The sequence below is a fragment of the Panthera uncia genome, chromosome C2 (genome assembly GCF_023721935.1).
Source record: "Panthera uncia isolate 11264 chromosome C2, Puncia_PCG_1.0, whole genome shotgun sequence".
Lineage (NCBI taxonomy): Eukaryota > Metazoa > Chordata > Mammalia > Carnivora > Felidae > Panthera > Panthera uncia.
The window spans coordinates 54,877,465-54,902,339 of NC_064810.1; the positions used below are offsets into that span (position 1 = coordinate 54,877,465).

Consider the following 24,875-nt stretch of genomic DNA (forward strand, 5'->3'; position numbering starts at 1 on the left):
ATATATATATATATATATATATATATATATATATATAATGAAATATTGTCATTTACAATGACATGGATGAAGCAAGAGTATAATGTTAAGTGAAATAAGTCACTCAGAGAAAGACAAATAGCATATTCTTTGATTCATATGTGGCATTTAAGAAACAAAACAAATGAGCAATGAAAAAAAGAAAGAAAGAGACCATCCAAGAAGAAACAGACTCTTAACTATAGAGAACAAACTAAGGGTTACCAGGGGTGAAGAGGGTGAGGGAATGGGTAAAACAGATTCAGGAGTGCACCTGTTGTGATGAGCACCAGGTGTTGAATGGAGCTGTTGAATCACTCTATTGTACACCTGAAACTCATGTTACACTGTACGTTAACTAACTAGAATTTAAATAAAAACTTAAAAAAAATAGAGGACCTTTTTTTTTTTTAATTTTTTTTTAATGTTTATTTATTTTTGAGAGAGAGAGAGAGAGCATGAGTGGGGGAGGAGCAGAGAGACAGAGAGGGAGGCACAGAATCGAAAGCAGGCTCCAGGCTCTGAGCTGTGAGATCATGACCTGAGCTGAAGTCGGCCGCTCAACCGACTGAGCCACCCAGGCGCCCCAGAGGACCTTGTTTTTTAATATAGATTTCTATGGATTTATTTAGTACTTATTTTGATAAATGCATAGTTAACAGTTCAAATTTAGGTTTGAGGAAAGTTATGGTTATATAGCACTTCATAGTTCACAAACAATAATTCTGGAAACTAGTAGTACTTCCCTAAAAATTGGTTTCTCAAAGTTATCCCAGTTTTCAAAGACTGGCCTTACCCAGACAACTCTGATTATTCTCAGTTTAACTTGTTTAACACCCAAGCTGGAGACCAAGTCAACCTTCCAAATGTAAATAATGGTTTTGTAATTTAGGGTTGCTATTTGTATCTTAACTATATATGTGGTACATGTATTTGAAACATTTTCTAAACATTTTAAATTTTATGCAAGTACTAGAAGAGAGAAGAAACCAGAACCAACCCTCCAGAGGGCTGTGTCTGCCAAAGGGCAAAAAAAAAGTAAAGTTGTCAGGTGATCCTCTGGGCAGAGTTCACTTCTTCAACAGGACACTGAGCTAATTTTTCACCCTGTATTCAGAAGTTTTAATATTATGTAAACATATGTATGCATGCAAATATATATTTTATAAATACCTTCATTGATTTTGCAGTTGGGGGATTTTGACCATATTACGCTTAATATAATAAGATGTCATAGGCTGAGAAAGAGAAGTTATCACATTAACCGCCAAATCTGCCTCCTCAGAAATCAGAATTTGCTTTATCAAAGTGCAGAGGATTCTGGCAAACAGAAAATCTTACATCTTACCTCTGTTTCACTTTAAGAATCGTATGCTTTGCTTCAACATCTTCCAAAGCTTTCTGTAATACATCCTGGAGAAGTACATTTGGTTAGGAGAGAACATAATTCTATTAAATTAATGAAAGCTGAGCTGATATGTATTATCCCATTACCCAAATGTTTCACAAGGGTAACAGTGATAGGTCACATTGCCTAATGCAATTGTATAATGGTAGACAATAAATACTTGATAAATTATTCCATTCTAATAGCTAGGGGGACACACCAACTCCTAGCCCATGGTTCCCTTTTTGCACATAATCCAATGTTCTCTGTCTTTTAAAGAGCTATTTCTCCCTGTAATGTCACACTGGCTTTCACACAAACTACACAAAAGCTTGGAAAAGTCATTCCATGTACCTAGACTCTGACTTTTGCTTATGAGAACAACAACAACAACAACAACAACAACAACAAAATGCTAAATCACATGATCAAGTACTGTGGCATCTTTCAGAAAAAAAAGTTATTAAAAATTTTTGTCAGTCACCATAAGAAAACATCTTTTCTATTATCAAGTTCCAGATACCCTTGATACTCCCCAAGCTTTTCCTTTTATAGGATATCCCATCCCTAGGCTTTCTCCCTTTCAGAGTACCTGACTACCAATGCCCACCTGTCTTTCTTGTCTGCTCTAAATTTGATATAGTGGCTCATTCACTGCCCTATCTCTAGTACACTAACTCTAACCAGGCAGAAAAGAAATAATGCATTATTCTAATTTCACAAATAATAACAGATTTTTAATGTGCTCCATCTACCTGATGTGAAAGATGGGCATCTCATTTGGTGAATATACCACTGACTGAACATTATTTTCACTGACTTTAAAGTAAAAGCAAATGGTAACTGATTTGTAAGTATTTCACTTCAAATTCAACCACTCAACTGCCTAGAGGAATTTAAGAGGTCAAAAGCCAAGGTCATTCTGCTTTGCTCTCTTTGCCCAGCAACAAAGCAAGATGGTCAGAGACACCCCCCTCCCCCACCTCCTGTCAATGCACTCAGAGCACAAAGAGGCAATGAGAGGTAAGCCTAAGGCAAGAAGAAAGAAAGGTCCTGACCCATTAAAAAGCATCTGCTTCTCTTGTTTCTCAAATACATAAAGCCAAGGAAATTGATTTCTTTGAGACAAAATAAAAAAAAGCTTAAACCTTTCTTTAAAAATCAATAACAGTAAGATAGGTCTACATTTACTTTAAAATAATAAGTGAAAAGAAAAAAGTAAGAGAATTTTGGGAAGGCCATAGGTAGCTTTGGGACATTATCATGTGCTACTCTTTGATTTCATTCCCTATTCATGATCATTTGATATGAGAGAGCTCTTTATCAAACTCAGCCCTGGTCCTTGAAAGTTTAAGGGCGAATCACAGAAAGGATTCCTACACTGAGTCTGAAGAAGAGAATGAAGGAAGAGTGAAGTAAAGCATTTTTTTTCTCCATATACCTATTTATCCTTTTATATGCAAGTAAATAAAATGCTGCTTCATAATTTACCCTGGTAGAAAGCTTTGCACCGCATTTTTGGTAAAAACAAACCTACATGTCCTGAAGCAATATTCTTCTTCTTGGTTGCCATGCATTATAATTAATAATAATAGTTCTTTATAACCTATCTTACTCATGGGTGCATTGCAAGGATTATAGAAAATGTTTATGAACTATGTGGAGCAACTCATAAGAAAAAAGCTTTGTAAGCTGGAAGTAGTTATTAATATTCATAATTATAGCACATAATTCCTAGCACCAGAAAAAAGGATGGCTTATTAGTCTTCTCCTTGCTTTTCCCATTTATTCAGGTGCATAGGGAGCAATAATTTGAAAAGATATTTTCAAGGAAACTTGATAGGCTGCTTTTTTCTGCTAGTTTTTCATTATTTTCTCTCTTTCTCATATTACTTTTCTTTTCATTTTAAAGAAATGAGCTGCAGTGCTCTTCCCCACTGTTCCAAATTCACCCCACGTTGCTCATCTTTGCTCAGACTCAGCCTTCTCTCACTGCTGAGTACCCTCTCCTTTCTCTGCATGCCTCTGCTCTGTTTACCTGGGTTAAAATCAACTTAAGCTTCGGAGCTTGTCTGTGTTTATCAGTTTAGGAAGTAAATGATAAGAGACAACTGTGTACAGGAAAAAGCAAATGACACTTGGCCATTTAGGAAGACTATATGTCATACCTTGGCAGAAGACAAAGAAGTTCTGTCAGGCTGGTTTACTGTGATTTGTGCTTGTTTCAATACACTTTCAGCTGGAAGCAGAAGCAAGATAATTACAACATCAGAAAGTTCTTTTAATCAATTTTAAGTGAGCAGTGTGTATATACATTATGACCAGGACCAGTGGGAATGGCTTCCAAATAATAATCTCAGAAAATCCTATGTTCTTTCCACAGCTTTCACACATTCTAGGTGCAGGTAGCCACAATGGGCTTCCTCTTAGACATTATAATTGACAGGGCATAACTATATACCTACAAATTAAAGGGTTATGACTGAATGTTCGGCTGACTAAAAACTCTCTACAATCTGTGAAATATAGATTAAAGTTACTCCTTGCTTTTGGATCGCTGGAAAAATATGGCTTTGTCCTCTTTGGGGGGTGGGGGAGGGGTGGAATGAATGTGTAGAACATTCCTTCTTAAAGTGGGTATAAGGCTAGTCTCGAAAATGATCTAACTCGGCATCATGCCAACCAGAGTTTCTAATATATATCAATCTAGTTCCAAGTGTGTATTTGGAATAATAGAAATTAAATAATAATAAGTAAAAATATAATAACATACCTTTAATTAATATGTCATAATTCAACAAAGCCAGAGACAGAAAAATGTGTTATGAAGCTCCTTAGAGGCAGGAGTTCGATTAATTGTGGTCATTCCTACAACGCTATAACAGTATATATCTCAGAATAAAGATACAATTAATGTTGGCTGAGTGAATGAACAACAATGAGATGTAGGACATAGATAATTACATACCAATCTTTACTGCTTCTTCTGCCTTTTCAACTTCATTTTTAAATGCTCCTTTAAAAGAAGACGTGACATACAGATACTTTCTGAAAAGAAAAAAAGAACTGATCAAGTCAGGTTATCATTTTAAGGTACATAATACTTAAAGAATATTCTTTAGAAAGAATATACACTCCAGATATACATAATTATGAAGAAAGCTTCACACAGTAAGTTGCATCCAACTAGTCAATCAGCAAACTGTATACCTAGGAAGAAATTCCTTGCCTTTCAATACTTGGCAATTTTGCTTTTGTAAGGGAATTTCAGGAGAGAGATAACAAAATTTCTGCCCATACAAATGTTCATTTATACATATAAAATGGGATCGTTTTCTTAAAAAGAAAAATTTCTATGCAACTGCTCCATTACCAAAATTTCAAGCTAATATACATAACCCTCTTACTCAGGTCACTGACACTGGATAAACCAGTTCTCCTAGTCTCAAAACAACTATCTCTAACTAAAATGCTCAGAAACATACATTACCATTTCAAACTACCAAAACTTATTTTCCACTTTATTGCTCAAGAAGCTTGTTTTCAAAACCTGTTGTTTAGTGAGAGCTCTAGAACAATCAAGGAAAAGGAATAAACAAATAAATAGATAGATAAATATATATTTATCTCCATAAACTCAGTCAGAGCAAAGTAGAGGTGAGGAAAGCCCTCTGGAATAGAGGTTCACTGAATGCAGATGAAACTATGTATATCTGTTACAGAGGATTCCTTAAAGTCAGGATTTTTCATAGTGGCTTAAATCATCATCCTGAGAAAAAATTCCAGAATATTGGATTTCAGAATGCTCAAAGCTCTGTACATCTCATTCTGTAACTTTTGCCTTATACCCCTGTGGACTCAGGCGGTCACCATTCTTTAATACCTTCTGTGTTTAGAAAGGCATCAAATGTTCAGCAAGAGGTGGGTAGAGAACCACAGGTATCCCTGAAAGCCAAAATATCCTCAGGCAGGCATTTTCTCAAGCACAGGGAGAGTCTAAACCTATATGCCCCTGAGTCGATACCAGGGATAAGCAAAATATGGCCCATAGCCCAAAGTGAGCCAGCAGCTTGCTTTTGGCACAGCCTGAGACCTAAGAATGATTTTTCTATTTTTAAAGGAAAAATAAGAATATGCAAAAGAGATGGAATGTGATCACATATTTACTATCAGGCCCTTTATAGAAAATGTTTACCAATCCCTGGAATCTATGCTAATAAGCAATGGCTTTTGAATGATAACTTGATCTAGAATTGCATTTATATCTTCTGACTTTCAAAGAATGTGTACGGTAATGCAAATTCATCACTATACAAACAGGTCACACATAGTTTAAATGTCTGTTAGCTGAAGTCTGTTTATATTTTAAGACTCTCTTCCATTATCTCCACAAATGCAGTACAAATACACTCAAGACAGAACACCATGATTAAGCATTAAGAATTGGACTACCTGGGGGCGTCTGGGTGACTCAGTTAAGCATCCGGCTCTTGATTTCGGTTCAGGTCATGATCTCATGGTTCATGGGTTCAAGCCCCACATCAGGCTCCACACTGAGCCTCCTTGGGATTCTGTCTCCCTCTCTCTCTGCCCTCCCCTGCTAGATCTCTCTCTCTCTCTCTCTCTCTCTCTCTCTCTCTCTCTCAAAATAAATAAACATTAAAAAGAAAAAAAAAAAAAAAAATTGACCACCCCACATCCCATCCTGTCTGAGTTAAAGTCCTATCTGTGTCCCTTAGTAGTGTAGCACTGGGCACATTATTTCATTTTCTGTGATTCCATTTCCTGTCTATAAGTGGGGATGGTAACAGTGGTATCTATCTCACACGGTTGTCATGAGAACTAAAGGTATCGATAGAGCTAAAGAATTTAGTCAATGCTAGTTTGGGATAAATGTTTACTACACTATTATTGTCTAATATTATCTATTAATATTATATTAAGTACTTGCTCCCTCAATGTAGGCTCTAGAGGGAAAATACATTGGGAATGAAGAAATAAGTAACTAGATAATTTTTTGTTCTCTTAAGACTCTGAAGGATTTTTTGTTCTCTTAAGACTCTGAAGACTCTTAAGTGCCTGGGTGGCTTGGTCGGTTAAGCATCCGACTTCGGCTCAGGTCATGATCTCACGGTCCGTGAGTTCGAGCCCCGCGTCAGGCTCTGTGCTGACAGCTCAGAGCCTGGAGCCTGTTTCAGATTCTGTGTCTCCCTCTCTCTCTGCCCCTCCCCTGTTTATGCTCTGTCTCTCTTTGTCTCAAAAATAAATAAATGTTAAAAAAAAAATTAAAAAACAAAAAAGACTCTGAAGGATTTATACAAGCTTGTCCAGTTATCTCCCTGAAAAGACTTACTGTTAAAAAATAACCAGGAGCATCTGGGTGGCTTAGTTAGTTAAGTGCCTGACTCTTGATTTCAGCTCAGGTCATGATCTTACTGTTGTGAGATGGAGCCCCACATCGGGCTCTGTGCTGACAGTGTGGAGCCTGCTTGGGGTTCTTCTCTCTCTCCCTCTCTCTCTGCCCCTTCCCTGCTCGTGCTCTCTCTCAAAATAAATAAACTTTAAAATTATTTAAAATTATTTTTAAAACACTGAAAATAACTAAAAATTATTTAAAACTTAATAATTAAAAAATTATTTAAAAATAAATGTCATCCTATATTCATCTACTTCTATAGTTTCATGAATAGTTCGTTATAATAACTAACTTTGTCTCTTTATTGCTAACTTTAATGTTCATTTTCCAATGATTATAGTTAGTCACAAGAAAGGAACATCCATAAAATCTAAAGTAAGGTAATTCTCAGTTTTTTCCCTTGATTTTCTTTCACAATGAACATTATTAAGTCATAACCTAGGTGTATTTCAAATCAGTCTTTAAGACATTTAGACAACAGCAAAACCTAAGTTTTAAAGCAAAAAAATTATTGGGTCTCTATATACTGGAATTGCCATTTGTTTTTTAAAGTCACATATTAATCACATACTTAATCTGGTTTGAATCATTCATTTGAAGTCACTTTTTTTAAACTAAAGTGAAGTTAAGGAGAAGCTGAACAATGAAGTGATCCTTTAAAGATGATATGAATTAAACTATTTTATAGGTCATATTTTATAGCATTTCACAGACTCCATGCTTCATGCTTATACCCTAGAAAGTAAAAGTGGCACAAAAGAATGCCAACTATGCATTAGTGCTCAATTTTAAACAACAAAGACCAAAACAACATGTGCTCTGTTTGCAGTTTGTGTCACTGAGACAACCTGGTCCCAGATGATCTGAAACATCTCAGATGCTCTGCATACTTTCACAATTTAAATTTTACAATTGTACATAACAATTACAAAAAGCTAACAATGAAATATATATTCTTGTGCAAGTTCAGTGCAAGCAATGAATCTGCCCATTCCTATAAAGGAAACAATTTTCAGTCAAATCCTCATCCTTAACTGGAAGTCTACCTCAGCCAGACACTTCTAATTTTTCCTACTGGTAGACTCTTGCAGATAAAAATGCCTTTAAGGGGCACCTGGGTGGCTCCGTCGGTCAAGCATCCAACTCTTGGTTTGGGCTAAGGTCATGATCTCATGGTTTCGTGAGTTCAAGCCCCTGCGTCAGGCTCTGTGCTGGCAGCAAGGTGCCTGCTTGGGATTCTCTGTCTGTCTGTCTCTCTCTCTGTCCCTCCCCCACTCATGCTGTCTCTCTCTCAAAATAAACAAATAAACTTAAAAAAAAATTCCTTTAAAACCCAGAGTAATGTATCCCTTGGAGGATAAGGAAGAGAGCCCCTCTGGCTGTCAGCTCCTCCCTCCTTGCAACTGATGGCAGGGGCATGGTGTTCCCTCCAGGACTGGGCCTTCAGTTTCACAGTGGTTAGAATTTTTTCCAAACCCATCTCCCAAACTTTACTTTTATTTTACACTTCTGCCCACAACCCTAGCCCACAGCCTTCACCTCCACACTGTTTCTGCCTTCTCTCTATACCACCTTGTTTTGCCACATTTTAGGCCTTCACTCTTCCTCACACATTTCACTTTCTACCTCTCTGTTTTTTTCCAATGACTGCATTCAAATATTTTATGTTCACTTTCTACATAAAACAATTTATTGAATATTTTCTTCTAAAGGAGCTGAGAAAACATAAAGTCAATGAAAAGTATTGAGAGGCGCCCAGCTGGCTCAGTCGGTAGAGCATGCAACTCTTGGTCTTGGGTTTATAAGTTCGAGCCCCACGCTGGGTGTAGAAATTACTTAAAAATAAAATCTTTCTAAAAGAAAAAAGAAAACTATTGAGGAAAATGAAAACTAAAACAGTATAAAAGTTTTGCTCCTTAGAATGGTAAAAATGAAAACAGAAAATACTATTAATAACAAGTGTAGATATGGAACCAGACAAAAGGGTGTGAAAATAAATTGGGTCTACTTCTCGGAGGGTAAATTAATGGTGTGCCCATCAAAATTAGTTGTGTTCCTAACTTCTGACTCAGAAATTTACTTCTGTGTCTGTTCTACAGAAATAATGGCATATTAGCATAAATATACATCTGTCAAATGATGACCAAACATGTCCTGTAACAATAAAACTTTAGCACTGTAACAATAAAAACTCCAAAAATCTTGAATATATATCAATAAACAGTTAAATAAAGTACTGTATAAAATATTTAATGATGACAGAGAAAGATCTTCAAGAGATAATTTGTAAGTGAAAAGAGCAAGTTGCGTATAAATTTTATGTTTTTTCTTTAAAGTTTATTTATTTATTTTGATAGAGACAGACAGTGCAAGTGGGGGAGGGGCAGAGAGAGAGACAGAATCCCAAGTAGGTTCCATGCTGTCAACGCAGAGCCAGACACAGGGCTTGAACTCACAAACTGCGAGATCATGACCTGAGCAGAAATCAAGAGTTGGAAATTTAACCAAATGAGCCACCCAGGCACCCCTAAATTTTATGTTTTAAAAAAGTATAAATGTGTGTGTGAGCACACATGTATGTATGTGAATGCACTGTGCATAAGACAATCTGGAAGAATATTTATTGAACTTCTAGTAGAGGTTCCCATTTAGGGATATTATGTTTTGCTAGAGCACACAGTGAATGACACGTGGTAAAGGGGGGTTTTAGTTACTTGATTTTTTCCAATATCTAACTCTGTATTATTTGAATTTTTATTAGCTTTAAATTTTTTTTAAATTTTTTTTAACGTTTTTATTTATTTTTGAGACACAGAGAGACAGAGCATGAACGGGGGAGGGTCAGAGAGAGGGAGACACAGAATCTGAAGCAGGCTCCAGGCTCTGAGCTGTCAGCACAGAGCCCGACGCGGGGCTCAAACTCACAGACCGCAAGATCATGACCTGAGCCGAAGTAGGCTGCTTAACCGACTGAGCCTCCCAGGCGCCCCTAGTTTTACATTTTTAAGAGCAAAATAGAACTCCTCACCCTCAAGAGAAATAAAAATATGAAAAAACAGAGTAAATTTTAAGGTTTTATGTTGCAGAAGTATAGAGCATTGCTATAAAGCATTCTGAGTGACTATTTCGATCATAACCACCTTCAGAAATTTAAACTTTCATTGGCATTTAATACTGACATGTACAATTTGTACAAAACATTTTGGCTAATATATAGTTTTTTAAATTTAAAATTTGGAAAAAAAAAACAGACTACAAGTAAAGAAAACTACAGTTCCAAACTTACTTATGCAGATAAAATTAGCCCACAATTATGAACTATAACCATGTTGCAGTATCCACAAACATAATTATTCTTTTTACATTATGAGACTTTACCTGGTTTATTCATACTATAAAATAGTTATAGTCCTTAATTATTCATCAAAACATGTAATGAGGCATGATCAAAAATTTTCTGGCCAGTATAATGTCAATAACTAGACCTGGATGTCAGGTAGACCACTCAAACTCAGTACAACCAGAATGAGTAGAAATAACTCCATTGACCATCACTCCTAACCTCTACCCTGTATCTTCCCTATCATTCTTAAGATTTTGCTCAGGCAAAAGACTTAGAAGGCATTCATGGCTCCTAAGTTCCTCTCCACTCCACATCCAAGCCATCAGGAAGTCTTGGTGGCTCTGTCTTTACATTAGATCTATAAACTGAATGATACTCACCACTCCAGCCCAGGCCACAGTAATTTCTCACCTGGAATACAGTAATGGTATCCTAACTCATCTCCCTCCCTCCTTTCTTGCCCCATATAAAATCAATTCTCCACTCAGCAGCCAGAATAATCTTTTAAAAGCATAAATCAAGTAATGCTCTTTTCTCAAAACTCTTTATATTCTCAATACAACCACTTCTTGTCATGTTGCTCAAGACCATACAGCATCTGCCCACATCTACCTCACCTCTTCCTAATCACTGTGCTTGAGCCATGCTCGCCCTTTTAGCCTGTCTTTACACTTACTCTCCTCTTTTCCTGGAAATGTCTTCCCATAAAATTCTTTCATGAGTTACTGTGGTGCCCACCCTCCAAGATGTCCTCTGACAGAGTTACTCACCCCTGATATCTGTGCCTTTGTGCAGTGCCCTCCCACACTGAATCCAGGCTGACCCGTGTGACCAAAAAAGCATGGTAGAAATGATGGCATGTGACTTTTGAGACCAGGTTCTAAAAGACTGCAGTTTCTACTTTGTTTTCCTGAATTGCTCCCTCTGGTAGAAGCCATTTCCTGTGCCATGAAAGCACTCAAGATGCCCAGTGCAGTGGTCCCTATAAAGAGGAACCAAGCTGCCAGCCATGTGAAGTCAGCCACCTTGGAAGTGTAGCCTCCAGCTCCCACCAAGCCTCTAGCAACCCCAGGCAAAATCTCTTGGCAACTTCATGAGGGATCCCAAGGTAAAAGCACCCCACAGAACCACTCTCCAATTTCTGACCTATAGGAACTGAGAAATAACAGATGGTTACTTTTATTAGGAAGCCACTTAGAACATAAGCTTTATGAGGGAAGGACCCTTCTGTTGTTGCTGCGCTGAATCCCAAATGCCTACAAGACTGCCTTGCATAGGGTGGTCATTCCGTCCACTTGACATGATCCAGTTGTACAGTAACATGTACATAATGTAAATAATGTTTATTTGCGAGTATGTCGAGAAGTGTGCTGAGTATTTTCATGTTTAAAACAAAACATATTATGGGGGCATCTGGGTGACTCAGTCATTAATCGTCTGCCTTTGGCTCAGGTCATGATCTCACAATTTGTGAGTTCGAGTCCCACAATGGGCTCTCTGCTGTCAGCATAGAGCCTGCTTCAGATCCTCTGTCTCCCTCTCTCTCTGCCCCTCCCGTGCTTGTCTTCTCTCTCAAAAATAAAATAAAAACATTAAAAACCCTATTAAAAAAACATATTTTTATTTTAATCCTCACAACAATCCTAAATGGCAGAGGAATTCTCAATGCACGGTGGTGAAGTGTCGGGCTTAAGGTACTGCCGAAGGTCCACAGCTAGTAAATGACAAAATCAAAACTCAGATCCAGGTTTGGCTGATCCAAATTTTGTTTTCGACTACCACTGTATAACAAAAGATTAAATAATTCAGATTATACAAATTCATGAAGGGACACATAAGATGTACAGTTTACAAAAGAAATACTTTTAAAGTGTTATTAGTCTACTTAAGTGGGTGGGATACAAGAGGGTACAAAGCATTCCTAGAAAATTAAAAGACTGTCCCACAAGCATAGTATTGCAGAGTATTCAATAGCAAACCATAAACTTAGTGTCCCTGAATAACTTACAAAGAGCCTTGCTGCTCCAGTGAGAAAGCAGGTTGACTCCAATTCCACATCATTTGGGCTCCTTTCAGTATTAGGGGTGATGGCAAAGAAGTTTTAATGATGAATGAAGATCTTTAAAATTTTTTTTAAACGTTTATTTATTTTTGAGACAGAGAGAGACAGAGCATGAACGGGGGGGAGGGTCAGAGAGAGAGGGAGGCATAGAATCTGAAACAGGCTCCAGGCTCTGAGCTGTCAGCAGTGAATTACATGACTTCTCTGAATATCCTTATACCAAACGCCAAAGGAAAAAGGTAATCTGTGTGCCTCTTCCTTGCAAAAACAGCCTAACACTCCCATGCTGAGCTAGCTCTGTCTTCTACTTCTATTCAGCCATCCAAGTTCTGCTCTCTGAATTACCACCTATCACATGACAAGGCCATCACATTTTCATTAAGGCCTTTCTCTCCTACATAAAATGATGCTCAATTCTATCAATGACCCCCTACCAGGTCATTTTCTGTAACCTGGTAAATCCATGTCCCTCCTAAAGCATCCCCATCCAAACATCACACTCTAGACACAGTGTAAGCAGGATATGGTTTATCAGTACCATCACCATCTTGTTAAGTTCCATAAATATTTTAGCAACTCTGTCACACTCTCAGCTTATACTAAGCTTGTGATCAATTAAGACGTCTATGCTTCTTTTTTTCATGTAAATCACTTTCCAGTCTATACTTACATGATAGATTTTTAAAACCTAAACTCAGGTTTAGTTACATTAGTTACACCACATTTATCTTTTGGACTTTAACTCTTTCATATATTGTTTCTGTTATGCCTACTGGGAGAGATTCCTCCTAATTCAGGGTCAAACATGAATTCAAACATGTTTGTTTTATATACAAGTTACTGATAAAAAGTAATGAACAGAATATGACCAAGGAAGGAAACCAATGAAATGACACCAAAAATTCCTATCTAGTCCTCTTCTGAACCTGTTAGAGGCCTTGGGATAAAATTAGCTAAAGCAACTACAATTTTACCCACAGTATTCTTTTTTCTGTTTGCTACAAAAATACAGAAAATGACTAACCACAAAGTACAGTCATGTATTCTTATAAATAATACTTCAGTGTTCATTTCTAGAAGTTTAGGTCACCTCTGGGTGACCAAGAGGCCAAAGCATTTAATCACTGTTTAATACCTTTTACATGCCCCTACTTTGGTCAAATAGGGACATTCCAAGCGTTTAATTTGTTCTGATGCAGCCATGAGAGCTATAATGCCTTTCCAGAAAAGAAAGAAAGAAAGAAAGAAAGAAAGAAAGAAAGAAAGAAAAGAAAAGAAACAAAAGAAAAGAAGAAAGAAAGAAAGAAAGAAAGAAAGAAAGAAAGAAAGAAAGAAAAGGCTAACCCACTAAGGATGACATAACATAGAAGGAACTGTACACTTTCTTACACAAAAATTTTGCCTCCAGAGAACCTTTAAGGGAAATCATATGCAAGTAAATATGGCAAACAGAGAGAGGGGTAATCCTAAAGGATAAAGCTATGAAGGATTAAATCAGTCCATTCCGTAAATACCAAGTATCAGATTTGACAGTTTATCAGAACCTCATATGAAACTTGGCAAAGGTACAAGCCTCCTTAACTACCTTTTAAGGAACAAAATAAGCATTTATATTATATCTACTTCCTGGTAACATATATCTAAGAATATCACTTTGAAAGGTGAATAAAAACGTGCTAGAATGGGAAACAGTCATCACTTAATACCAGTAATTTAGATAGATGAAATTCCATTTACTAGAATTCCCTGAGAAAATAGAGACAAATCCACATTTTCCTTTGGCTTAAAACATTTTTTTCCCAAACTCACTAAGATGGAAGCAATTTAATTTGAAAAGATCAGCTATATTGATTGATCCAGGAGACCCTTGGTACTTCCCAGAAGAATGAGACTGATGAAAAGGAAGCATCACTTTGATACAAATTGGGAAATGAACAGAAGATTTATAAAGAAAGTCTCAGGCATGTTATATTTCACTTTTCAAATATGATCTCCAGTAGAATCAGAAATCAAAAGTAAAGCAGGAAGGCAGTCTAAGATGACAGTGTAGGAAGAACCTGACCATCTTCTCCCATGATGCACTGAATGTATACCTACATATAAAGCAATTCCTCCTGAAGAACTGACACTGACTGAACAGCTTCTGCACAATAAACGATAGAGAAGGGTAGGAGAAAGGGAGAAACAGTAACAATGGTAACTGTAACCTACAGTAGAGAGGGATATCACTGGCAGGGGTGGGGGGGAGGGCTATTCACAGACTCACCCACCATGGGGCAGAGTGAAAAAAGAACTGTTTAAAGGGCAACAAGATTTGAAGTGAAGGAAATCCATTCACTAACCTAGAGAATCTGCTAAATGGGTGGGAAACTGCCAGAACTCTCTCCAGGGTCAAATATACCAGTGAGCACCATTCTTCCCCCACCACCTTGATAGCACAAATGAGAACAGGGTCCAGGCACTCTAGCCAGCCTACTAGAGCCTCACCAGTGTGTCCTGGGCCCCTGTCCCACACCATCTTCAGAAGGTGGCCCCAACATAGCATGCTCTAGGACCTTCACAGCCTGTGCTTAATCCAACCACACTGCCAAAGCAGCCCTGGTATGGCACACCCCAGCCCATACGCCATCCATCTGGCCTTCCAAAGCTACGAGGCACATGCAGTCTACTCAAAGGACACACCCTTACACAAGGTCACTACTTCAAGACCTGTTCCACGTAATTCATAGAAATGAGCACGGAAAGTCAAACAAATAAGGAGACAAAGGAGTAAATTCCAAGTGAAAGAACAAGATAAAACCCCAGGAAAAAAACTCTAATGAAACAGAGATAAGTAACTTACCTGATCAAGAGTTCGAAGTAATGATCACAAAGATAGATGCTCACTGAACTTCGAAGACTAGAGGAACCCAGTGAGAATTTCAACAGAAAGTTAGAAAATATAACAAAGAACCAATCAGAGCTGAAAAGTATAATAACTGAAATGAAAAAATATACTTAAGGGAAGTCAACAGCTGATTAGGTGATATAGAAGAGTGCATCAACAAACTGAGAGAAAAAATAGTGGAAATTACCCAATCAGAACAACAACAAAAAAAGAGTTTTAAAAAATTATGACAATTTAAGAAACCTCTGGGACAATATCAAGCGTACTAACACTGACATTACTGGGGTCCCAGAAGGAAAAGAGAAAGGGACAGAATATTATTTGAATAAATAATGGCTGAAAACATCCCTAACCTGGGGAAGAAAGCCTTTATCCAGGGTCCATAAATTACAGAGAGTCCCAAACAAGATGAACCCAAAGAGATTCATAATAAGACATATAACTAAAATGGAAAAATTTAAAGATAAAGAAAGAATATTAAAGGCCACAAGAGAAAAACAATTATCTACATACAAGGGACACCCTATAAGGCTATCAGGTGATTTTTCAGCAGAAACTTTGCAGGCCAGAAGGGGATGGCAGGATATATTTCAAGTGCTGAAAGGAAAAAAACCTACAACCAAGAATACTATACCTGGCAAGGTTATAATTCTGACTTGAAGGAGAGATAAAGAGTTTCTTAGGCAAGCAAAATTTAAAAAGTTCATCACCACTAAACTGGCCTACAAGAAATGTTAAGTGAAAAAAGTAAAGACCATAACTTGAAATAAGAAAATACAATAAGAAAAAAATCTCTTTGGAAAAAAAAAAGAAAGAAAGAAAAAAATCTCATTGGTAAATGCAAATATATAGTAAAAGCAGTGCATCAACCACTAAACAAAACATGGAGGGGAGGGGTGTAGAAATGTAGCGCTTTTAGAATACATCCAAACTTAAGTGACCATTAGCTTGAAATAGACTGCTACATATATAAGCCAAGATATATGAGCCTTAAGGTAACCATAAAACAAAACCTACCATAGATACAAAGAGAAGAAAGAGAAAAGAACCATAACACTAAAGAAAACCATCAAACCACAGGGGAAAAGAGTGAGAGAAGAAGGAAAAAACAGAGAAGAATTACAAAAGCAACCAGAACTGCAGCAACTTCTTACTAGAGATGTCTCCAGAGACAAAGGAAACAAAAGCAAAAATGAACTATTGGGACCTCATCAAGATAAAAAGCTTCTGCACAGTGAAGGAAACAATCAACAAAACTAAAAGGCAACTGACGAAATGGGAGAAGATATTTACAAATGACATACTGGATAAAAGGTTAGTATCCAAAATTTATAAAGAACTTACCAAACTCAACATCCAAAAAATAAACAATCCAGTGAAGAAATGGCAGAGGATATGAACAGACATTTTTCCAAAGACGGCATCCAGAAGGCTAACAGACACATGAAAAGATACTCAATATCACTCATCATCAGGGAAACACAAATCATAACTACAATGAGATACCACCTCACACCTGTCAGAATGGCTAAAATTAACAACTCAGGAAACAACAGATATTGGGAAGGATGTGGAAAAGGGGGAACACTTTCCACTGCTGGTGGGAATGCAAACTGGTGCAGCCAGTCTGGAAAACAGAATGGAGGTTCCTCAAAAAATTAAAAATAGAACTATCCTACAACTCAGCAATTGCACTACTTGATACTTACCCAAAGGACACAAAAATGCTGATTTGAAGGGGCACATGCACCCCTGTTATAGCAGCACTATCAACAATAGCTACATTAAGGAAAGAGCCCGAATGTCCATCAACTGATGAGTAGATAAAGAAGATGTGGTATATATACATACAATGGAATATTACTTGGCAATCAAATAGAATGAAATCTTGCCATTTGCAACAATGTGGATGAAACTAGAGTGCATTATGCTAAGCAAAATAAATCAGGCAGAGAAAGACAAGTATCATGTGATTTCACTCACATGTAGAATTTAAGAGACAAAACAGATAAACAGAGGGAAAGGGAGGGAAAAATATGATAAAAACAGAGGCAGGCAAACCATAAGAGACTCTTAACTACAGAGAACTGAGGGCTGTTGGAGGGGAGATGGGTAAGGGAATGAGCATTAAGGAGGGCACTTGTTGGGATGAGCACTGGGTGTTATATGTATGAATATGTATGATGAATTGCGAATTGTACTCCTGAAACCAATACTATACTCTATGTTAACTTGACTTCAAATTAAAAAAAAAAAAACCAAAAAACAGAAAACAATAAAATGACAATAAGTACATGCCTATTAACAATCACTTTAAATGCAAATAGACTAAATGCTCCAACCAAAAGACACAGGGTAACTGAATAGATAAAAAAAGAAACAAAACAACAAACAAGAAACCATCTAAATGCTGCCTACAAAAGACTCACTTAAGACCAAAAGACAGAAACAGACTGAGTGAAGGGATGGTAAAAGATATACCATGCAAATGGAAACAAAAAGAAAGCTGGACTAGCAGTACTCATGTCATAAAAATAAATTTTGAAACAAAGACTGTAACACAAGAAAAGGCATTACATTATAATAAAGGGATCAATCCAACAAGAGGATATAACATTCATAAATATTTATGCAGCCAACATACCTGTACCTAAATACATAAAAGCAAATATTAATAAAGGAGAAATAGACAGTAATACAATAATAGTAGAAGACTTTAATACCCTACTTACATCAATGGATAGATCATTCATACAGAAAATCAGTTAAGTAAACACTGGCCTTAAATGATATATTAGATAGACTTAATATACATATAACATTTCATCCCCAAACAGGAGAATACACATTCTTTTCAACTGCACGTAGAACATTCTCCATCACATGTTAGGCCACAAAACAGGTGTCAATAAATTCAAGAAGACTGAAATTATATCAAGCATCTTTTATGATCACAAGGGTATACAACCAGAAATTAATTACAAAAAGAAAGCTAGAAAAACACAAACAAATGGAGACTAAACAACATGGGTCAATGAAGAAAAATATCAAAGACAACTTTTTTAAGGTTTATTTATTTTTTAGAGAGAGAGAGACAGAGACAGAGACAGAATGTGAGCAGGGGAGGGGCAGAGAGAGAGGGAGACATAGAATCCAAAGTAGGCTCCAGGCTCTGAGCTATCTGCACAGAGCCCAATGAGGGGCTTGAGCCCACAAACCATGAGATCATGACCTGAGCTGAAGTTGGATGCTTAACTAACTGAGCCACCCAGGTGCCCCTCAAAGATGAAATTTTAAAATACCTTAGGACAAATAAAAATGAAAAGACAACTTAACAAAATCTATGGAATGCAGCATAAGCAGATCTAAGAGGGAATTTCACAGCAATACAGGCCTACCTCTAGAAAGTAAAGTATCACAAATAGATAATCCAACTATATATCTAAAGTAACTAGAAAATGAAGAACAAATGAAACTTAAGTTAGTAGAAGGAAGGAAATAATGAAGATCAGAGAGAAAATGATTGAAATGGAGATTTTAAATAGAAAAGATTAAACTGGAAAGTTTCTTTGAAAAGATAAACAAGGGGCACCTGAGTGGCTCAGTCAGTTAAGCGTCCGACTTTGGCTCAGGTCATGATCTCACAGCCCATGAGTTCAAGCCCTGCGTCAGGCTCTGTGCTGACAGCTCAGAGCCTGGAGCCTGCATCTGTGTCTCCCTTTCTTTCTGCCTCTCCCCTGCTCATGATCTGTCTCTCTCTGTTTCAAAAATAAAAAAAAATAAAAATAAAAAAATTAAAACACTAAAAAAAAAAAAAAAAAGATAAACAAAATCAATAAACCTCTAGCCAGACATCAAAAAAAAGAGAGAGGGCCCAAATACATAAAATCAGAAATGAAAATTGGAAAGTTATAATTGACATCACAGAAATACATAAGAATTAGAAGAGACTACAACAAATAATTATATGCCAGTATAATGGAAAACCTGGGAAAATTAAATTCCTAGAAACCCACAAGCTTCCAGACTGAATCATGAAGAAGAGAAAATGTGAGATTACAAGTAATGAAATTAAATCAATAATTTCAAAACTCTACAAAACAGAAGTCCAAGACCAGATGGCTTCATGGGTGAATTCTAACAAACATTCAGTTAGTACTTATCCTTCTCAAATTATTCCAAAAAATTAGAAAGGAAGGAATGCTTCCAAACCCATTTTGTGAGGCCAGCATTACTCTGATACCAAAAACAGACAAAGACACCACCAAAAAAGAAAACGCCACCTACTGAATGGGAGAATCTATCTGCAAATCAAACAATCAATAAGGAGGTAATATCAAAAACACAAAGAACTTACACAACTTAGTGACAAAAAAACCCAAACAACCTAATTTAAAAAAAATGTGTGAAAGACTTCCACAGACAATTTTCCAAAGAAGACATACAGATGACCAAGAAACACATGAAAAGATGCTCAATATCACTACTCATTAGTGAAATGCAAAAATAACACCCACAATGAGATATCACCTCACACCTGTCAGACTGGCTATCATCAAAAAGACAAAAAATAACAAGTGTTGGCAAAGATGTGGAGAAAAAGGAACCCTTGTACACTATTGGTGGGAATGTAAACTGGTACAGCCACTGTGGAAAATGGTATGGGGGTTCCTCAAAAAATTAAAAGAAGAACTACCATACAGCCCAGAAATTCCACTTCTGGGTATTTATCCAAAGATAACAAAAACACCAATTCAAAGAGATGTATGCAATTCTGTGTTCATTGTAGCAATATTTACTACAATATAGCCACAATATGGAAGCAACCTACATGCATGCGTGCGTGGACACACACACACACACACACACACACACACATAAATGGAATATTAGTCATAAAAATGAATGAAATCTTGACATTTGTAAAATCATGGATGGACCTATAGGGTATTATGCTTTTATGAAATAAGTCAGACAAAGAAAGACAAATGCCATAAAATTTCACTTACATGTGAAATCTAAAAACACGAATGAACAAACAGAACAAAACAGAAACAGACTCACTGAGACAGGAAACAAAACACTGATTACCAGAGAGGGGACAGGCTGGGGCAGGCAAAACAGGTGAAGGGTATTAAGAGGTACACACTTCCAGTTATAAAATAAATAAGTCATGAACATGTAGTGTATACCACAAGGAATATGGTCATTGTAATAAGTTTGTATGGTGACAGATCGTAACTAGACTTAGGGCATATTGATATAAGTGACTGCAAGGCCCCAGGACAGCCACTGCTTTTCCATGAAAATAAGACAACATAACAAATGTAGGTCTACTATAAAGAGTTAGTGTAGTGTAGGGGAAAAGAGCACAGAATTTGAATTGGTAAAGACTTTGGAGCCAGAATATTTGAGCTCTTGTTCAGTTATGACATTTCCTTATCTCTGAAATGGTGATAATTAAACATGACCCACAGGGTCACTGTGAAAATTTAAAAAAAAAATGCATATAAAAAGGCATATATAGAGAGAGACAGTGTTCAAACATTAAACGTTTCTCCCAGTAGATATTAAGCTCCTCAAAATCAGAACTAATCTTATCTTTCTATATTTTGTACCTAACACAATCTCAGGACTCACAGGAGACTCTGGTAAATGTTTGGTGAGTAAATGAATGACCACCCAGAAACAACACACACACATACACTCTTCTGACTGCATATACAGTTGGGTAAGATAAATTTAAAATATGCAAATATCAGCTTCAAAAAAGTTTATGCTGGTACAGACTTCTGGTTACAAAATAACTAAGTCATGGTGATGTAATGTACCACATAGTTAACAATACTGTAATGCATAGTTGAAAGTTGCTAAGAGAGTAGATCTTAAAAGTTTTTATCATTAAGAAAAATTTATAACTATGTATGCTTATGCACATTAACAAGACTTATTGTGGTATAATAAAAAAAGTTCATGCTAAAATGTAAAAAACAACTAAAATATAACTGAACCACACAGTGTTTATAAATGTGTTCATTCCATACATAAAATATACATACACATATGTGTATGATTTAATAGTTCAAATTGTGTAAACAGAAATATAAGTGAACTGTGATTTTTATAATGGAACTGATCACAATCAAAGCACCTAAGATTCAATAAGTCAAAAACAAATTCCTACTTGGAGTGGTTATCTAACTTAAGAGGGTTCCCTGCAATTTGTGGCTATTATGGCCAAATATTTGTTACACGTGATTACTGCTCAGTAAACCTTTCAGAAGCAGTCTGAATTTTATTTACCATAGTAAAAATCTTACCATCAAATTGTAAAATCTTACTATCAAATTATAAAATTCTTACTATCAAATCACTTAAACAATTTGGGGGAGGAGCCTATTGATTTTAGAAAATAAAAACTATGAAGATAATTTAAAGAAGGTGAGTTACCTGGGTCTGTAGAGGCAATAACATAGGTGTTTTGTCTGAACTCTTTTGGCCTGAATGAATATTCTCATCCAAGGTTCAAAATACAGAACAGATGTGTAGGCTCTGAATGACCATCTCTCTGGAAAACTAGAATAGAAAATACCAAAGACCACACTATAAAGGATGCAAAAATGCCATGTCTTTCAGAAGAAAAAAAATCAGACTAACAGGTTATGACGGTTACCACCAGCAGCTTCAGGAACTTTTCTTCTAAACCTAATGACAACACACTCCAGCGAATCTTGCAACACTCACATAACCTCATTAGGCAGGCCTCTAAATATAAAGGGCTACATAAATAACCTATCCTTCGATTAGAACCAGTTTTTTGTTGGCAACTGATTCTAAGTAGACTTACACCAGCAATAGAAAATACACTTTCCATTAAAGCTGTTGGATCGGAAGGACAAAACCAAGTCAAACAAACAAAACAATCCCCCTGCTCAAATGTAACAAAAAGAATCTAGGCCCACAGGAATACGAAATGTTTCCATGAAGTTAATATAAATGGAGAAAAACAATAAAAAATGCTTCATTTGCATTGAAAATTATAAACAAGAAATATAAAACTTCATTCTGCAAATGCAGTAAGCATTAAGTATTTATGGCCAGCTGAGGGGAGAAGTCTGATGTGGTAAGTGAGAGAGGAGAAAGAAAAATAAAGGACGGAAAGGCAGTAAAATGGGAGCAGACACAATGTAAACAGGCTTACGAAGAAAGCTAACCTTGTAAAACAGCACGTTGCTGGGAAATCACTCTGTTGCTGTATCCTAACTCCAGGGACCTTCTATATTAAAGTCCATTTACGAACTGTAAATCTTCTCCAATTAGACAAGAAATAAAGATCAAAAACAAACCCAGCTATGCTTAGGAAGCAGCATTCTTTACCTACTGGGTCCCAGAAAAGGCTACTAGGTCAAGTAGAAAGCAGGGAGCCCTATGCCCATCATGCCTAGAGGGAGACAAAGATGATGGAAAGGAAACATAAATCCTGTCTGAGGGGAAGTGCTCAACAGAGTCACAGACCACTGCCAGTTACTCAGTAAGAAAGGAGAGAGCTCCAAGGAATTTACCAAAATGAACATGAAGCCCGAAAGAAAGCCAAGGATTTTCTGGTTGGTTATAAGTTCTTTTAGGATTTCTTTCATTTAAAAGGAAATTCTTTTCAAGTAAGACTTGAGTAAAATTTCCCAATATAAATTATATAAAAAGTACCTAGTCCATGGCTATTACTCCATAAATACTAATGCATCTTTTAATACGACCAGGGAGGTTGTCTGCATTATGGTGTAGCACAATAATCAGATGCTGCACAATCAAGTAAATCCTCACCTGTTAAAAGAAAAAGGAAAAAAAAGTCACCTGGAGACACTATAAATCTTCCAAGGACTTCTGCCATTTATTCAAATCCTTTCTGGATCTGTTGATTAAAAATTGCCCTTGGGGCACCTGGGTGGCTCAGTTGGTTGAGTGTCCGACTTTGGCTCAGATCATGATCTCACCGTTCCTGAGTTCGAGCCTCGCATCGGGCTCTGTGCTGACAGCGCGGAGCCTGGAGCTTGGAGCCTGTTTTGGATTCTGCATCTCCCTCTCTGTCTCTGCCCCTCCCCCGCTCATGCTCTGTCTCTCTCCCTCAAAAAATAAACATTAAAAAAATGTTTTTTAATAAAAAAATAAAATAAAAATTGCCCTTAAAGCCAGTAGCTTTCTTTGACTCTCCTAAACGCTAACACATCTCTGTCATTTGAAAGTAAAAGTCAGAAGTAATTTAAAGCCAAGTCTGATAATTTGAGAAATAATGATGAAAGATCAAACTGGGTTAGACAAATTTGGGTTTAAAAAAAAAAAAAAAAAATGTAGGGGCACCCAGGTGGCTCAGTTGGTTGAGCGTCCAACTTCGGCTCAGGTCATGATCTTGCAGTTTGTGAGTTCAAGCCCCGCATCAGGCTCTGTGCTGACAGCCTGCTCAGAGCCTGGAGCCTGCTCCAGATTCTGTCTCCTTTTCTCTCTGCCCCTCCCCCACTTACACTCTGTCTCTGTCTCACTCAAAAATAAAGAAATGTTAAAAAAAAAAAGAATTTCTAAAAAATATAGATATACAATATATATGGGTATATATGGGTCTAATATATATATATATATATATATATATATATATACACACACACACACACATACACACACACATATATATGCACACACATACACACGCACACAAAAACAAAATAAGGAAACTAGTACTTCCAGCATTTTATAACTCACTTTTTGTACTCATCCAATCAATATCTATAAGTAAATAGTCATAGCAGGTGTGTTGGTGATGCTTAAGACCTCCTTTCTGTTAGGAAATTCACTAGAATCACTCATGGGACTTAGCACAGAATTGCACTTATGGCTAAGTTTTATCACAGTGATGCAGTAAGGGTATACAGCGGATCATAATGGGGAAAGATAGGTGGGGTGCGGAGGAATCCAACTGCAGCTTTCTTGTGTTTTCTCCCTCTCAGGGTCAAACAGAGGGCATTCTTCCCCCACCTATGAAAATGCAGCAACACATGTGTGATGTTTCTGCCTAAGGAAGCCATCAGAGACAGCACTGAAGGGTTTTATGGGGGGTGGTCACATAAGTACCCTCTGCCAGCATGTATCAAAATTCCAGCATAACCATATTATTTGCATAGACTAGATATAGTAAACCAAACTTAAATGTTAGGAAAAGTTTTCTAGGGGCGCCTGGGTGGCGCAGTCGGTTAAGCGTCCGACTTCAGCCAGATCACGATCTCGCGGTCCGTGAGTTCGAGCCCCGCGTCAGGCTCTGGGCTGATGGCTCGGAGCCTGGAGCCTGCTTCCGATTCTGTGTCTCCCTCTCTCTCTGCCCCTCCCCCGTTCATGCTCTGTCTCTCTCTGTCCCAAAAAAAAAAAAAAAAAAAAAAAAAGTTTTCTATCAGTGTAGGGGCCTTTACCAGCCAAGTTCCCAGAACTTTACCAGCCAAGTTCCCAAGGCCCAACCTTGACAGCTAGACTTTCTAAGGACAAAGACTTCTATGTTAACCCTTTTCTACACACATGCCACTTTGGAAAGTTCCTATTTATTTGTAACAAACAGAATGGCAATACTTCTTATGCTATTGTGATGTCTGTGATAGAAAGAAGATGAAGAAGGCTAAATATAAAATCTACATATGAAATGGGCTACTCAGTATAACTTGTGAACTTTATATGCGGTATGAGGTCCTTCATGATCTGATGACCACTAAACTCTCCAGCCCCATC

General features: G+C 37.0%; 1 protein-coding gene across 1 annotated transcript in view; it reads right to left on the minus strand.

The window, feature by feature from the left end:
- MORC1 (MORC family CW-type zinc finger 1) overlaps positions 1-24,875 on the minus strand; it is a 164,869-nt gene that overhangs the window by 101,798 nt on the left and 38,196 nt on the right. Inside the window, 4 exon segments of the mRNA XM_049629169.1 lie at positions 1,367-1,431; positions 3,574-3,644; positions 4,374-4,453; positions 21,564-21,689. Coding sequence (XP_049485126.1) covers positions 1,367-1,431; positions 3,574-3,644; positions 4,374-4,453; positions 21,564-21,689 — 342 coding nt within the window.